The sequence below is a fragment of the Aquarana catesbeiana genome, linkage group LG01 (genome assembly GCF_042186555.1).
Source record: "Aquarana catesbeiana isolate 2022-GZ linkage group LG01, ASM4218655v1, whole genome shotgun sequence".
Classification (NCBI taxonomy): domain Eukaryota; kingdom Metazoa; phylum Chordata; class Amphibia; order Anura; family Ranidae; genus Aquarana; species Aquarana catesbeiana.
In genome coordinates this window covers 952,600,805-952,619,049 of record NC_133324.1, presented here as the reverse complement: position 1 = coordinate 952,619,049, position 18,245 = coordinate 952,600,805, and the positions used below count along the sequence as shown (strand labels likewise).

The window sequence follows — 18,245 nt, the reverse complement described above, 5'->3', positions numbered from 1 at the left end:
CCCCCCCCTTGACCCGCATATAGGGGCAATCCTAATTATACTATGGGACATACAGTCTCTATAGTTATACAGTATGCCACTCTAGGTCATGTATTGTAATGTTGTTCTTCTATTATGAATATTGTATGATACCTCTAGGTTAATTGATTTCTTGGACTACATGCATATAACCTGATATCACTCTATCTGTATAACTTGCCCTCGAATTGTACTTTTAATATCTGTACATAAGTTACTACTTTGTCATGTTTGAAATGTTTTCCTCCATCGGGTTTCACTCCAAATGTTTTCCTCCATCGGGTTTCACTCCTAACCCGTATCGCACTGCCTATCGGCCCTGCTTCCCTGTGATAGCAAAAGATGTGATACTATTTTTCCCCTGTTCAGTTGCATTAATTTATGCTTTGACTTATTACTTATTAGCTTCACATTATGATCTGTGATCCGCCCGGCACGAAAAGAGCCGCCTGAGCGAAGTTTGGACTCATGGTGGCGCTGTGTGAGGTACAGAATCATCTGTCCTCCATCTTGCGACCCCAACGGACATGCGCAGTCCGTTGGGGAAGCCAGACGTGCCGGCGGGTGCAGTGGGCGTGGCCACGCCTCACGACGTCTGCGTCCGCATGCGCTGTGGATGCCTGGCGGCGCGCGCTCCACCCGGGGGGCCAGTCCTAGTGTATCCGTCCCTCCCTCACCACAATCAGCTGTTGTATCTCCTCCATCAACAGCTGATAGGTGGGGAGGGCTTTATATATTCGGCTCCAGCCCACACCAGGCGTCATCTGCTGCAGACAGGACGCTCTTGGTGCGAGGTGCTGTGACACTTGGTTAGTAACTTATCCCCTACCTATTGACATGGATCCCTATGTTGAAGTCACTGGTTGTAAACCCTGCCTGTTGCCTATCATACTATATTTGCTTCACCCGCTATCTACTATGTTCTGGGGCTTTCCCTTCTCTTATGATATGCTTGGTGATCCATCCTTTCTCATTGAAATCACTAGCCATTTATGCTATCTAGATGTCATACATCTTTCTTTTCTGCTTTCTCACCCATTATATTTTCTCTCTCTTTTTCCCTTTCCCTCCCTCCTCTTGCTTTCCTCCCCCCTCTTTCTTCTTTCCCCTCCCCCTCCTTTCCGAACTGCCCCCCCCTCCCCCCCCCCTCCCCCTCTTCTACTTTCTGTTCCTTGCCTTCCTTCCTTTTCCTTTCCTTTCTCTTCCCCCCCCCCCTTCCCCTCCCCCCCTCCCCAGCCCCCCCCCCCTTTTCTCTTTCCCCCCCCCCTTCCCCTCCCCCCTCCCCCCCCCCCCCCCCTTTTCTCTTCCCCCCCCCCCCTCCCCCCCTCCCTCTCACCAACCAGGGTTTTAATATACTTCCCATTTCTATGTTGATTCTCCAGCTTTCTGAACCACATCTGATCCATATTTACCACCAGTTACTGCCCCCCATTATTGTAGGCGGACCAGGTAGGATACAGCTTTTGGATTCTCCATGTACTACTTTAATTATCCATATGTATGCACATCCTTACATATATATATATCTTCATGATTTACAGGATACACATTTGGCCCCAGTGTGACCTCAGATCTAAACTGTCATATGCCCGCTAACCTTGGGCCTTTCTTCCTACTGGAAGGAAGAATAAAACCACCCTATATATTTATACGTCTCTACTTCCACCTTGACAGTGGCTATGTGAATACTCCTGCTATACTTCACTAAAGTTCTACACACCACGACCAGGGAGCGTGTCCGATGGGCAGTACGTCAACATATCTATGTTTCTTTTAATTCGTCCTGGAATGCACAACCTATATCCGTAGATACCAATAAAATTCTTGTTGCAAACCCTACAATCACCCCTGAAGAAGGAGGCATAAGTAACTCCGAAACGCGTCGGGTGCACATGTATTGGTATCAACTTCTATATTTATGGAAATGCATTCCTTGTTTTTAACTTTGTAACTATGTGATTCACTTGATTATTTTTTGTAACTAATAAACTGTTATCTACTTTACATACCTTTTTTAAAATATTTTCTTAAAAAATGTGCCTTTAAAGTCCGCTAGGGGAACTTCTTTTGCTCTAAACTCGAATTTAGGATGTGGCACAACAAGTAGATAATTGATCGATCAAATATTTTGTTCCTAGTTTACTGGTAGTAGATACCGCTCCCCGCATCAGATCGACAATTATCTTCATATGGCCGTCCAGAACTCTGGCTGAGTATTCTGGACCGCCAATAATCTACTCTTTTTGCTCCCACTCTTTATCTTTTTTAACTTAGTAATCAAAATAATATCAAACACTTTTTCTTAAATATTGGGTTATTTACGAAGAGACAAAAATGACTAGCTTTACGGGTGACGGATGGGAAACATTGATGGAGGGCTACTTAAAAGATTTTGGAGATAAGGAATCTGTTGACTCCGAAATATCTTCCCTCTTCTCCAGACTATCCAAAACTCTGGAGAAAAAATCTCTTTTCTACTGGCATGTCAAATCATTTCAGGACTACATTAAAGAGGACATCAACCCTGCAGGACTGCGAGTCCAGATCTTCCCGACATTAGAAGGTCTGGACTCGGAGTTCAAAAGCAAATGGGAACATGCACTGCGGGCATGCTCGCAAAGGCTAATGGAAATTCTTATCGAGGAATATAAAAAGAGATCTAATATCCTAGACTCAGACATTGTAATCCTCTGCAACAAGTTACAGCAATTAAAAACGCAGAGACCACTTACTAACAAAGAAGATAGACTGAAAACGCACCTAGAAACATTCAATAAAGATGTACTCATTAAAAAAAGACAGAAACTCATCCGTGATAGGAATGCGTTTAAAGATGGAAGGGCCTATAGATGGACTCAAAATAGGACTAATCAGAATAGAAACTATCAATACCAGGGATACCAAACCAATCCTTCACAAACCACCCCCAATCCACCCCAAACTCACACCCAAACACTCCAGAAACCCAACACGGGACACAGCACCAAACGCACATTTCGGGGCGACCCCAATGAGGGGCAACAAGCGAAGAAACTAACTCTTGATATCCCTAAAAAAACGCATCCCCCCACAGCAACACAGGAACCAACCTCTAAAACATACGCACAGAGCATTACACACACTCCAATAAGGGATATGAATTCCCAATCAAACCCCTCGACAGTCACAACATTGGACACAATCTCAAATGATCCATCTTTTTTAGAGAGAATCCTGATGGGCGTACAGCCCACGCAATCCAACCCCAATACGTACACTCAAATAGCACTTTAACTATCCCTGATATTGATCAAGAATCGAGACTCAACAGTCTCAATGTTATTAATCTCTCATCGCACATACTTTCCCATGATGAAACTAATGTCCTGCAAAAAGGCCTAAATTTTTGTCCTAACCAAAATCTGGACAAGTTCGAGATCTATAAGGACCTCCAACTGTTTATACGCAAACTTATATTAAAAAAACTTTATCACAAACAGGAAGGACCCACCAACTTGACGCCACAGGAACACCAAGCACTAGAGCACTTAGTATCCCTTCTGGATGATAATAACCCAACTGATCTTATAGATGAAATTAATTTATCTCAAATTCTAGAGTCCATCGAAAAATCAAATGAACCCCCGAGGGGAAATATCCCCACACTCAAAAAGAAGTCTGACTTCTGCCCCGCGCCAAGCACTCATCCAAACGCAGCAGCCTTTTTAAGGCTAGTTGGCAAAGAACTAGACAAAATGAGAATTTACAACAAATTCCCTGAAAATCTCACTAAAAATGAGAAGGCAGCGCTCAAATCATTGTCAAAAAATGACAATATTACGATTAAAAATGCAGATAAGGGTGGGAACATTGTAGTATTTGACAATAAGGATTACATCAAAATGTGCAATAGAATACTGGATAATCGAGAGTGGTACCGTCCCATACCAGCGAGTCTGGTTAAGAAATATAATAAAGATTTCTACACACTGATAGATATGGCATACTCTAATTCTACTATCAACAAATCCTTATGGCAGTTTATCAGAAATGACTTCCCACGCACACTAGTATTCTATGCATTGCCCAAAGTCCATAAAGACATTAAAAATCCCCCCGGCAGACCGATCATCTCCGGCATAGGGGCCATTAGTGAAAATGCGAGCAGGCTGATAGATGAAGTACTTAAACCATTTGTTCATGCTCTCCCCTCTTTTGTAAAGGACACAGTACACTTTCTACAAATTATTGACCAACTAAAAATCCCCGAACATGCCATGTTTGTCACAATTGACGTTGAATCTCTCTATAGCTCTATCCCCCATGAGAAGGGCGTAGCAGCCATAAAACATGTTCTACGCACAACACAAGATCTGGACCCTACATATAGTGAATTCATTACTTCACTTTTGGAACATATCCTCAGCCATAATGTATTCACCTTCAACGGCTCCCACTACCTCCAGGTGCAGGGGGTTGCGATGGGGACATGTTGTGCCCCATCGTATGCCAACCTGTACCTGGGGGAGTGGGAGGCCATGTTCCTAGGTGATGAGGGCTTGTCGATGTACACGGACCACATATTATGTTGGTACCGGTACATCGACGACCTCTTCATCGTCTGGGACGGGTCGATCGACCTCCTCAGGGAGTGTCTATTGAGGATGAACCGCAATGATTTCAACCTAAACTTCACTATGTCATTTGATAAACAGTGTATCACGTTTCTTGATGTAGAGGTCTGCAGAGGTGAGGAAGGTAGTGTCATTAGCAAACTGTATAGGAAATCAACCGCAAGCAATGCCATATTACATGCAAGCAGTTTCCACCCTAAACCCCTCCTCAACTCTATTCCATACAGCCAGTACCTGAGAGCAAAACGAAACTGCTCAGATAGTGACACCTTCAAACTGGAGGCGAATAGGCTACGCGATAGGCTATTACTAAGGGGGTATTCCCATGCGTCTTTGAAACGCTCTTTCAAAAAAGCCCTCCTGCAGCCAAGAGAGGAATTACTATATTCTCAAAAAGCCAACAAGTCTGACAAGAATGATATTGGTACTCTTAGAATCATTACCAAATTCAATAATCAACACAGACAGGTGAGGAACATTGTGACAAAGTATTGGCACATGCTACAATGCGATCCAACCTTAGGACCACTGGTCCCACAGAGACCCCTCTTTACATTTAAAAGAACCACCTCCCTGGGAGACAAAATCACAGCCAGTGAATTCAAGGCAGAGAATAATAAGATACACTGTAAATATAAGGGGACATTTATGTGTGGCAAATGTAGATACTGTAAATACATGCTTACAACTAGAAACCCGACCCTTCCAAATGGTCAATCTTTCCACCCCAAACATTTTGCCAATTGCAGGACTTTTGGGGTTGTCTACTTACTCCTGTGTGAATGTACCTGCTTTTATGTAGGAAAAACCAAGACAGAATTTTGGAAGAGGGCATATAGACATCTAGTAAGCATGGAAACTGGGGATCCGGACCTCCCACTGGGGAGACACACCCTAACAGTACATAATGGCATATGCCCAAAAATCAAATTTCTCATCTTGGATCGGGTACATCCAGAGTCAAGGGGAGGGGACTGGAACAAGACATTGCTGCAATTAGAGTCTCGATGGATATATAACCTAAGGGCTACTGAACCCCCAGGCCTAAACGAAACCATTTGGTTTAAACCCTTCCTCGAAGGCTTTTCCTCCGGCGGCAGAGAACAATAGGGAGGACCACCCCACAGACAACTATATGCTTGGGGTGACTTTAGAGACCAGCCGACTACATCTATTCCACCTATCACTGCCCTCAAACATAGGGGACCCTATTATTGGCTATGGGGCCCCCCCATATGTTTTGAGATACCCCCCCATATATCTGCTTTCCATACCCACTAATAGAAAAAAAGAAAAAAGACCCCATACCCAACATTCGTTACAGTAATCGAGCCCGACTATTACATATTGGGGCCCCCCCCTTGACCCGCATATAGGGGCAATCCTAATTATACTATGGGACATACAGTCTCTATATTATACAGTATGCCACTCTAGGTCATGTATTGTAATGTTGTTTTCTATTATGTATATTGTATGATACTCTAGGTTATTGATTTCTGGACTACATGCATATAACCTGATATCACTCTATCTGTATAACTTGCCCTCGAATTGTACTTTTAATATCTGTACATAATTACTACTTTGTCATGTTTGAAATGTTTTCCTCCATCGGGTTTCACTCCTAACCCGTATCGCACTGCCTATCGGCCCTGCTTCCCTGTGATAGCAAAAGATGTGATACTATTTTTCCCCTGTTCAGTTGCATTAATTTATGCTTTGACTTATTACTTATTAGCTTCACATTATGATCTGTGATCCGCCCGGCACGAAAAGAGCCGCCTGAGCGAAGTTTGGACTCATGGTGGCGCTGTGTGAGGTACAGAATCATCTGTCCTCCATCTTGCGACCCCAACGGACATGCGCAGTCCGTTGGGGAAGCCAGACGTGCCGGCGGGTGCAGTGGGCGTGGCCACGCCTCACGACGTCTGCGTCCGCATGCGCTGTGGATGCCTGGCGGCGCGCGCTCCACCCGGGGGGCCAGTCCTAGTGTATCCGTCCCTCCCTCACCACAATCAGCTGTTGTATCTCCTCCATCAACAGCTGATAGGTGGGGAGGGCTTTATATATTCGGCTCCAGCCCACACCAGGCGTCATCTGCTGCAGACAGGACGCTCTTGGTGCGAGGTGCTGTGACACTTGGTTAGTAACTTATCCCCTACCTATTGACATGGATCCCTATGTTGAAGTCACTGGTTGTAAACCCTGCCTGTTGCCTATCATACTATATTTGCTTCACCCGCTATCTACTATGTTCTGGGGCTTTCCCTTCTCTTATGATATGCTTGGTGATCCATCCTTTCTCATTGAAATCACTAGCCATTTATGCTATCTAGATGTCATACATCTTTCTTTTCTGCTTTCTCACCCATTATATTTTCTCTCTCTTTTTCCCTTTCCCCTCCCTCCTCTTGCTTTCCTCCCCCCTCTTTCTTCTTTCCCCTCCCCCTCCTTTCCGAACTGCCCCCCCCCTCCCCCCCCCCCTCCCCCTCTTCTACTTTCTGTTCCTTGCCTTCCTTCCTTTTCCTTTCCTTTCTCTTTCCCCCCCCCCCCTTCCCCTCCCCCCCTCCCCAGCCCCTCCCCCCTCCCCGGCCCCCCCCCCCCCTTTTCTCTTCCCCCCCCCCCCTCCCCCCCTCCCTCTCACCAACCAGGGTTTTAATATACTTCCCATTTCTATGTTGATTCTCCAGCTTTCTGAACCACATCTGATCCATATTTACCACCAGTTACTGCCCCCCATTATTGTAGGCGGACCAGGTAGGATACAGCTTTTGGATTCTCCATGTACTACTTTAATTATCCATATGTATGCACATCCTTACATATATATATATCTTCATGATTTACAGGATACACATTTGGCCCCAGTGTGACCTCAGATCTAAACTGTCATATGCCCGCTAACCTTGGGCCTTTCTTCCTACTGGAAGGAAGAATAAAACCACCCTATATATTTATACGTCTCTACTTCCACCTTGACAGTGGCTATGTGAATACTCCTGCTATACTTCACTAAAGTTCTACACACCACGACCAGGGAGCGTGTCCGATGGGCAGTACGTCAACATATCTATGTTTCTTTTAATTCGTCCTGGAATGCACAACCTATATCCGTAGATACCAATAAAATTCTTGTTGCAAACCCTACAATCACCCCTGAAGAAGGAGGCATAAGTAACTCCGAAACGCGTCGGGTGCACATGTATTGGTATCAACTTCTATATTTATGGAAATGCATTCCTTGTTTTTAACTTTGTAACTATGTGATTCACTTGATTATTTTTTGTAACTAATAAACTGTTATCTACTTTACATACCTTTTTTAAAATATTTTCTTAAAAAATGTGCCTTTAAAGTCCGCTAGGGGAACTTCTTTTGCTCTATTACTGCCAGTTTAATGCCATATAGTTCTGTGTGCGTTACTGCCCATTGAACGCCATTTACTTCTGTGTGCGTTACTGCCAGTTTAATGCCATATCGTTTTGTGTGCGTTACTGCCAGTTTAACGCCATATAGTTTTGTGCGTTATTGCCAGTTTAACGCCATTTACTTCTGTGTGCGTTACTGCCAGTTTAACGCCATATAGTTTTGCATGCGTTACGGCCAGTTTAATGCCATATAGTTCTGTATGTGTTAAACGCCATTTACTTCTGTGCGCGTTTAACGCCATTTACTTCTGTGCGCGTTACTGCCAGTTTTACGCCATTTAGTTCTGTGTGTGTTACTGCCAGTTTAACACCATTTAGTTCTGTGTGTGTTACTGCCAGTTTAATGTCATATCGTTTTGTGTGCTTTACTGCCAGTTTAACACCATATCGTTTTGTGTGCATTACTGCCAGTTTAATGCCATATAGTTTTGTGTGCATTACTGCCAGTTTAACGCCATATCGTTTTGTGTGTTACTGCCAGTTTAACACCATTTACTTCTGTGTGTGGTACTGCCAGTTTAACGCCATATAGTTCTGTGTGCATTACTGCCAGTTTAACGCCGTATAGTTTTGTGTGCATTACTGCCAGTTTAACGCCATTTACTTCTGTGTGTGTTACTGCCAGTTTAACGCCATATCGTTTGGGGGGGGGGGACTGCCAGTTTAATGCCATATAGTTTTGCCGGCATTACTGCCAGTTTAACGCCATATAGTTTTGCGTGCATTACTGCCAGTTTAATGCCATATAGTTCTGTGTGCGTTACTGCCAGTTTAACGCCATATCGTTTTGTGTGCATTACTGCCAGTTTAACGTCATATAGTTTTGTGCGTCACTGTACGTTTGGCACATTATATTGCAATATATTATAGTGTATCCGTGGAGTGTGTCTGTGTAGTGTGAGTACTCAAATTAAAGTAAAGGAAACGTTGTAGGAGGTGTCCGCCTAAGTGAGGCATTTCAGAATTTTTTTAGTCCTCGCCGCCCAGGGCTGTCAGCTTCCACATCCCATCGGCAGCGTCTGCATCACATGGTGGACGATTACCTTGGGGCAAATACAGAGATGGAGAGCTTTCCAGCTGGCGATCCACTGACTTACTGGGTCATGAGAATAGACCACTGGCCAGAACTTGGCCAGTATGCTTTTGAGTTGTTGGGCTGCCCTGCATCCAGCGTGCTTTTTAGAACAGGCATTCAGTGCTGCAGGAGGTTTCGTTATTGATCATAGAACGCGTCTGTCCACAGACTCCGTGGACCGTTTGACTTTTATAAAAATGAATCAGTCCTGGATTACCAGCTATAAAGCCCCTGATGCCGATGTCACTGATTAAGTCTTTTTGGGATGTGGAATCTCTGCAGGACTTCGAGGCTGCCTAGCTTTGAGGGTGTTCAATCATTTCATCTGGAAGAATGTTTTTGGTATAGGTTTCATGGGCACAATTAATACCCAATTTTTCAGCACCTGTTTGACAGGTGCATGTCATTGCAATTTTTTACAGAAAAGCCAATTCTTGCTTTCATCAAGATCACCTCTATAGGGTTACGGTGGGAAGGCGCCACCGACACCCAAAGAGTAATTTTTACGCACCCGTTACTTCTATCCAAAGTCAAAGTGACACCAGAATGTATCCAAAAAATCTCTAATCTTGTTCCCAGTGCACTACATTGTGGCCTCATACATACACACTGGCTCCCCAGCTGTTGCTGAGCAAAATAAAGGCAGCTTGGCATTCTAGACATGGTACAGATCTGCCACTTTACAGGTAGACTAAGGGGACCCCTCAGGCACTATATTGGAAGGATTTTTTTCATTTTTATACTTTCACTTTAAAAATAAAAAAAATCACTGCTCATTTAAAAATGACGTTTTTAACAAACTTTTTTTTGATACATGTCCCCCCAGAGCAGGACCCGTACCCCTATAACTATTGTATGCCCAATTACTTCCATATAAACCTTCAAAATGGAAATTTGATTTTTGACGTTTGGGTCCAATTGACTTTAATGGGGTTCGTTATTTGGATCCACCGTGAAAGTTCTGGTGTGAACCGACCAGGGGTCCATTCGGTCCATCCCTAATAAAGATAAGATTGGAGAGATGTGTGAGTCAGGATTTCTTGTGTGAGCATTACATGGAGATGCCCCATCACACTGACAGCACAATGACCACATTGTCCAAGCATTCTCTCTTTCCCCCGGGATACAAGGCTCACTCCATTGTACTGCAGGAAATCTTCCTACATTTCATACAAGCTGCTTGCATTTTCCTTTCCCTTCTGCCAGCAAGAAATCCTGCAGTACATTTCCAAGGGGAGGAGTGGATGATTCTGCTCTTGTTCTGTGTGACTGACAAACGTTCCAGAAATAGTCCACCAAGAAACTTATACGTTAACTAAAGCACTCCCTCATCCATACAACACTCCTTATTTCTGGTCAATAAAGATTCTAAAGTCCTCGTCTGAAGGGTCACGCTTCCCAAACATGAAGACAGGGTAGAATAGACCCCAACAAATTGGTGTCAGTGGGATCATGCCCCCCCCCCTCCTTCCCCCACTAGAAGAGAATGGATTCAAAATCCTTGGTGTCAATGGTATTTCGGTCCCAGAGGAGAATATACCCCAAATCATTGATGTCAGTGGAATTGTGGCCCCCATGGGAAAATAGACCCCAAATCCATTAATGTCAGTGTGTTTGTTGGTGCTGCGAACAAGGCTTGTGCCGAAACGCATCAGCCGTCACTTTTTATGGTCACGTTGCAATAAAGTTTACAGAAGATTTCCAAAGTTGGCAGCATTTTAGTTCTTATGCTTGAAGTATCGTTGCTGGATGTAAGGAGGACATCCCAAGCCAGAGCACCTAGGGTAGGTGTTTGTCAGGGCTGGGCTCTCAGCCCTTCCTTCTCTGTGCTCAGGTTGCTCAGCTGTCGGTTAATTGCCAGTACTCATCGTTCCACAGTGGCTCACCTGTTGATTATCTCTTGCTCGTCAGTAAATCCAATAGCCACCCCCTTCTGGCTATTTAAGCTGTCTGGTTAATTTCTTCAATGCTTTCGCCTTGGACAACATATCTAGAGACTCTCTGCTGTGTTCCTGTTGAAAACTTACCTTGCTGATGTCCCTTCTGGCTCCTGATCCTGTCTGCTGCCTCTGATTAAGCTGATCTCTGGCTTCCTGATTTCCTGGCTTGTTCTGACTACCCGATTTGCCTACCGAACCCTGGCTATGTTTTGACTATGTTTACCAGTTGTACCATTTTATTAAAAAGTGTGATTTTTACTGGTTTTTCTGTCGCTGTCTGTTTCATGGTTCCTGACAGTGTCTCGTTTTCAATTTATTCTACCTGTGGTCTCACAGTGAGAGCAGTGTTTTCTCTGTATGCAGTTGGCCCAACAAAGGAGGCCCAGTGTTGCAGAACCATTGCTCTAGACCTGGGGTCTCCAAACTATGGCCTTCCAGTTGTTCAGGAACTACAATTCCCATTATTCCTAGTCATGTCTGTGAGTGTCAGAGTTTTACAATGCCTCATGGGATGTGTAGTTCTGCAACAGCTGGAGGGCCGTAGTTTGGAGATCCCTGCTCTTGACTGAAACCGCTGCATTTGAGAGTCCTTTATCATTGTATGTAAATAGATAATTGTATCCCTTTAGTCACTTCAAACTCTTTATGTTCTAGTTAAACCAGACCCCCCGGAGAATCTTTCGGCAGAGCCGATCTCCTTGTCGCCACGGAGGCTTAAAGTCACTTGGGCGTACCCCCCAACATGGCCCCAGGAGCCTCATTTCCAGCTGAAGTTCAGAATCCAGTACCGGCCAGTGCTCCACATGGTGTGGTCTGTGGTGAGTCCCCTGTCCTCTGTGTGTGTTCCTCTGTGTTACACAATGGTGTTTCTTGTACTATAACCATTTATTCTTTTTGATGCCACCGGCCCAGGTGGAGACGGCTAATTTGTCGGACATCATCACAGACGCATTAGACGGGGTGGAGCATATCCTGCAAGTGGGTGCCAGGGACTTCCTGGATGCGGGAACCTGGAGTGAGTGGAGCCCCGAGGCCCGAGCCACACCGTGGACCAGTGGGGAGCTTCCAGGTCTGTGCGCTGCAACACTTAATACATTCCAGCTCACACACAGACGAGACATTAGGAGAAATATTCATCTGACAATGCATTACCAGCTCTGTTCATTTTCTAATCTGGGGGCATTGCTTCAACGGTGGTAAATGTTGGTCATGCTCAGTGACAGTTAGAGACATGATGTGACATATCACAGAAAAGAGGAGTCAACATGGGGGCCCCCCAGGGGTGAATAGACGCATGGAGGCCCCCAGGGGTAAATAGACTGCAAATCATTGATATCAGTAGGATTGTATGAGTCACCATGGGGGAATTACCAGAGAGTGGTGCAAGCATAAAGCCTGCTCCACTCTTCTAAACTGAGAAAACAGAAGGAATGCTGGCCCTAATTAACAAAAGGGGAGCAAGTGGGGATTGGTGGCTGTTTTTTTTTTTATAGAACACTGCAGCATTCCGATTGTTAATTAGGTATCATTGGGATTGTAGCCCCCATGGGAAAATAGACCCCCAAATCATTGGTGTCAGTAAGACTGTTCCTCCCAGGTGAGAATAACCACCAAATTCTTGATCGCAGTGGCATGGTGACCTTCAGGGGATAGTAGACCCCAAATCAATGGTGTCAACGATATTCTGGCTCCTAAGGTTGACTAGACCCAAAATCATTGGTGTCAGTGATATTCTGCAGCCCCCCCCCCCCCCCCCAGGTCGACTAGACTCCAAATCATTGGTGTCAGTGGTATTCTGTCCTCCAGGATTGACTAGACCCCAAATAATTGGTGTCAGTAGGAGGACTGTGCCTACCAGGTGAGAATACCCCCCAAATTATTGGAGTCAGTGGCATGGTGGCCTCCAGGGGATAATAGACCCAAAATCATTGGTGTCAATGATATTCTGGCTCCCAAGTTTGACTAGACCCAAAATCATTGGTGTCAGTGGTGTTTTAACTTCCATGGGTGAATGGACCCCATATCATTGGTGTCTGTAGGACTGTGCCTTCCAGGTGAATTCTTGGTGTCAGTGGCATTGCCCCAGGGGATAATAAACCCCAAATCATTGGTGTCAGTAGTATTCTGTACCCCAGGGTCGACTGAACCTCAAATTATTGGTGTCAGTAATATTTTGACTCCCAGGGCTGAATAGACCCCAAATCACTGATATCAATAGGACTGTAGGAGTCTCCATGGGGGGGGGGTTTCCAAAGAGTGGCACTAGCCTAAAGCCTGCTCCACTCTTCTAAACTGAGGAAACAAAATAGATGCTGCTCCTTATTAACAAAAGGGGTGCAAAAGAGGAACTGTGGCTGATTTCTATATAGAAAACTGCCACATTGCCATTGTTTATTAGGCACAAACCCATTTTCACTCTGAAATAAAAACTGACGTGACACAGGTGACACAGAGAGACTTGAAACAGGTCCAAAGTCGCATGACAAGTCGTACAATTGTGAATGGGGCCTACGTGATTATATCAGCTGCTGAAAGTGCTTAAAACACTGATGGTGTAATATGACTTTAAATGGGCACTATCAAATTGGACATTTAAAGTGTAAATCCTTCCATATACCCAGTGAAGAGAAGGCCTCAGGTGATACACAGAGATGAAACAAATACATGAGTTGTACCTGTTTATCTGCAATCTTCTCTTCTCTACATCCATTTAAAGTTCACAATTTATACAGCTTGTCTGAGCTGTCAGAAAGCAGAGGGCGGAGGGAGAGGGGGAGCCCTGAGAGCTGATTGGAGGAAAGGGACCCCCCCCTCCACACAGCACACAGGAACAGAACTGAGGCTCTCAATCGCAGGCTGTGTGCTGAAGCTCCCTCCACTGTCACCTTATTATCTCCTGTTGTCAGCAAAACTTTTCAAAAGTGATGCATGCTGATAGCAGAGGAAGGAGGAAGCAGACAGAAATGACACTTAGTGCTCTGGAGTGAGACAAGTACACACTATAGAGTAGTGGTCTCCAAACTGCGGCCCGGGGGCCAGATGTGGCCCTTTGCTTGCTTTCATCCTGCCCTTGGAGCACTTTCAGCCACTGACACCAACAATGGGGCAAAATTCCCCCCATTGACACCAATAAATGGGGCACAATTCCTCCCAATGACACCAAAGATTGGGCACAATACCTTCCACTGACACCAACAATGGGGCATAATTCCCCCCACTGACACCAATGAAGGGGCAGAATTCTTCCAAATGATGCCAACAATGGGGCCCAATGACATTAACGATGGGGCACAATTCCTCCCACTTACACCAATAATGGGTTGCAATTACTTTCACTCTCTACTGATGTTGAGACCTTTATTACTCCCACCGGCCACAGTCTGGCCCTCCTAAAGTCTGAAGTACAGTAAACTGGCCCTTTGTTTAGAAAGTTTGGAGACCCCTGCTATAGAGGGATATGCTTTGTTCATATTTCATGCCTGAGGTTTACAACCACTTCCACTTGTTCTTCCCCAGCAGCTTATTGTGTTCTATTTTTTGCTCATTTCACAGGATCAGTCCCAGAGATCGGCAATGAAACCACTATAGAAGAGCCTGATCCTGAAATAAGGGAGCCATTTGGTAAGCTGTCAGTCAGAGTAACACCTGACCCATAGTCGTCTATTTTTTTTTTTTTTTATATTTTTGGATGAGATGACGCTGCAATGGAGGTGTATGGAAGGTTCGAATGGCACCGAACATTTTTGCTGGTTCTGAACTGAATAGGCAGCATTGAAAATTGAGGAATCTCCTGTGGTTGGATAAGGGTCAGTACCCACAGGGAGAGAGACAGTACTGGAGATACAGGAGCATGTCTGAGGCTGCATGGGGGTGTGCAGAGGCACTCAGGGTGCACTGGAGTCATAGGATGACACAGGATACTCTGGGGCTACTGGAAATCTGGGGTCTGAATTGATGCAGTATGGTCTGGGGTCACTGGAGGACACAGGAGCACTGGGGATCCCAGGGTCATTGGAGATATTAGAAACCTCATAATGGGCACAGCAGATGAGCAGACCCGGGAACTCAGCACAGGGATGGTGGGAGGCCCTCATAATGACCGCCACAGGTGTACAGACCCAGGAACTCATCACAGTGATGATGGAACCCATCAAAGTGGGCACAGCAGGTGTACAGACCTGGGAACTCATCACAGTGATGATGGAACCCATCAAAGTGGGCACAGCAGGTGTACAGACCTGGGAACTCAGCACAGGGATGGTTGGAACCCCTCATAATGGGCACAGCAGGTGTACAGTCCCGGTAACTCAGCAGAGGGATGGTGGGAACCCCTCATAATGGGCACAGCAGGTGTACAGACCTTGGAACTCATCACAGTGATGATGGAACCCCTCATAATGGGCACAGCAGGGGTACAGACCTGAGAACTCAGCACAGGGATGGTGGGAACCCCTCATAATGAGCACAGCAGGTGTACAGACCTTGGAACTCATCACAGTGATGATGGAACCCCTCATAATGGGCACAGCAGGTGTACAGACCTGAGAACTCAGCACAGGGATGGTGGGAACTTCTCATAATGAGCACAGCAGGTGTACAGACCCAGGAACTCATCCCAGGGATGGTGGGAACTTCTCATAATGGGCACAGCAGGTGTTCAGACCCAGGAACTCATCCCAGGGATGGTGGGACCTTCTCATAATGGGTACAGCAGGTGTACAGACCCAGGAACTCAGCACAGGGATGGTGGGAACCCCTCATGAGCACAGCAGGTGTACAGACCTGGGAACTCATCCCAGGGATGGTGGGAACTTCTCATAATGGGCATATCTGGTGTACAGACCCAATGCAGTGATCTAACCAATAGAATCGCTGAGAGACAGAAGAGACTGTCAAGGGTTCAACTGTCAAACATCTACCAAGTGCTCAGATACCATTGTCCATCCTTATTCCTGTAATAAGTTGAAGTTCATACTCTATTTCCTGGACTAACACGTGTCCACATTTACTTTCTGCAGCAGACCACGGTGACCCCGCAGAGAAAGTGGCAGTACTCATCTCGCTGGGAGTCTTTGCATTTGTTGTGCTGGCCCTTTTCCTGATCGCTGGCGCCTTCATCTGGTAAGTGTCATCACTGCAGGTTTTATATTATCCAGCCCATACCTTTCCTTTTATACTGTGTATCGGTGCCTCTTCTGAGCCAATGCACCCTTTCTCAGCCTTTTTTCACCCAATGGGAAAATGCACCTTAGAACCCCCTTTTCACGTTGGTGGTTAGAGTGCCACCACCAACGTAAAAAGACCATTGGTGCCATGCTGGCTCTGCCAAATGGTGATGCCCCTGTAACAATAAAGGTGCCATCAGATGGGAGGTCAACCAGCCACAGCTCAGCCCAAGGAACCCCTAATGATCTCCAGAAGAACCCTGGTTAGGGATGTAGACGTGACCTTTCTTTGTCGCTTGCAGGATGAGAGTGGACCGGACCGTGAAATACGGTGGGATGAAAGCAGACTTCCTGACAGCCATTCATATGAAAGCCCTCCCAAGTAAGTCTCACTGGAGGCCAGGGGTAATATATTTAAGTAGAATCGCCTTAATGTTCCTGATCTTTGTAACTCATAGCCGGGATGAAGTCTGCAGTGAAAGGTTCAATTATCTTTTCCATTTTGTAGCATACACTAGAAAATGATTATTAGTTGCATTGGTTCTATGACAGAATAGTCTGCGCTACTTTCTATAACTTTGGAAAGTCTGCCTCCTGCTGGCCGAAATGTGCAATTTCCCTGATTGCAACAAGTTGTCCCAAAATACCGACTGCCATAAAAACAAGGAATTTTTAGTGCGCCCCTCCTAAAGGAAATAGGGAACTCGCAGCTCTTGTCTTCTTTGTGCCAGTACCCCTTCGACCATTAAAAAAAATGTGTGTGTGTGTGTGTGTATATATATATATATATATATATATATATAACCAAAAGTATTGGGACGCCTGCCTTTATACTCACATGAACTTTACTTTAACCACTTCAGCCCCGGAAGATTTGGCTGCTCAATGACCAGGCGGTTTTTTTGCGATACGGCACTGCGTCGCTTTAACTGACAATTGCGCGGTCATGTGAGGCTGTAGCCAAACAAAATTGACGTCCTGTTTTCCCCACAAATAGAACTTTCTTTTGGTGGTATTTGATTGCCTCTACGGTTTTTATTTTTTGCTCTATAAACAAAAGAAGAGCGACAATTTTGAAAAAAAAACACAATGGGGGTTATTTACTAAAGGAAAATCCACTTTGCACTGCAAGTGCACTTGGAAGTACAGTCGCTGTAGATCCGAGGGGGATATACAAGGAAAATAAAAAACAGCATTTTAGCTTGCACATGATTGGATGATAAAATCAGCAGAGCTTCCGTTAATTTCAGATCCACCCCTTAGATTTAGAGCGACTGCGCTTCCAAGTGCACTTGCAGTGCAAAGTGGACTTGCCTTTCGTAAATAACCCCCAATATCTTTTACTTTTTGCTATATAATAAATATCCCACATTTTTGATAAAAAAAAACAATTTTTTTTTATAGCTGCAAAGGGTGGGCCAACTCAATATTGAACCCTACGGACTAAGACTGGGATGTCATTAAAGTTCATGTGTGTGTAAAGGCAGGTGTCCCAATACTTTTGGTAACATAGTATATATATTGTGCCAAACCTCCAAATTTCGCTTTCATTAAACCATTATAACAGTATTCTTTATCTGAAATTCCCCTGAATTTTAATCCCCTTGTTCATGTAATAAGCTTCTGCACAGAAGTCTGCCCAGAGCTTAAGCAAAACTCAATCCAGAAATAATAAAATAAAAAAAAAAAACCAAGCTTTTGCTGCAATATAAACCTCCAATACAATATTTTCCCACCGCAGTACATTTTTTCCACCACTAGATGTCCTCAGTTTGGTGGGCACCATCATTTAACCTATTAAAGTGGAGCTCTTCCCAAAAGGGGGAGTTCTGCTTGTTTGTGCCCCCCCCCCACCCCCACTGTCACATTTGGCACTTTTTGGGGGAGCAGGTACCTGTTTTTCACAGGTACCTGCTCCCACTTGCTGCTAAGATCGCTCCCCTTCCCCTGCAGTCCTCTGGGGCACATCACAGGTCCCAGGAGACTACAGGACCATTCACAAG

At 45.1% G+C, this 18,245-nt stretch overlaps 1 protein-coding gene across 2 annotated transcripts in view; it reads left to right on the top strand.

Moving 5' to 3' along the window:
• Window positions 1-18,245, top strand: part of IL11RA (interleukin 11 receptor subunit alpha) — a 213,402-nt gene that overhangs the window by 189,587 nt on the left and 5,570 nt on the right. For both annotated transcript variants that reach the window (XM_073611619.1, XM_073611628.1), the window contains exons 7-11: window positions 11,732-11,895; window positions 11,990-12,146; window positions 14,630-14,698; window positions 16,096-16,198; window positions 16,545-16,624. In XM_073611619.1, the coding sequence (XP_073467720.1) occupies window positions 11,732-11,895; window positions 11,990-12,146; window positions 14,630-14,698; window positions 16,096-16,198; window positions 16,545-16,624 (573 nt within the window). The remainder of the gene's footprint in view (window positions 1-11,731; window positions 11,896-11,989; window positions 12,147-14,629; window positions 14,699-16,095; window positions 16,199-16,544; window positions 16,625-18,245) is intronic.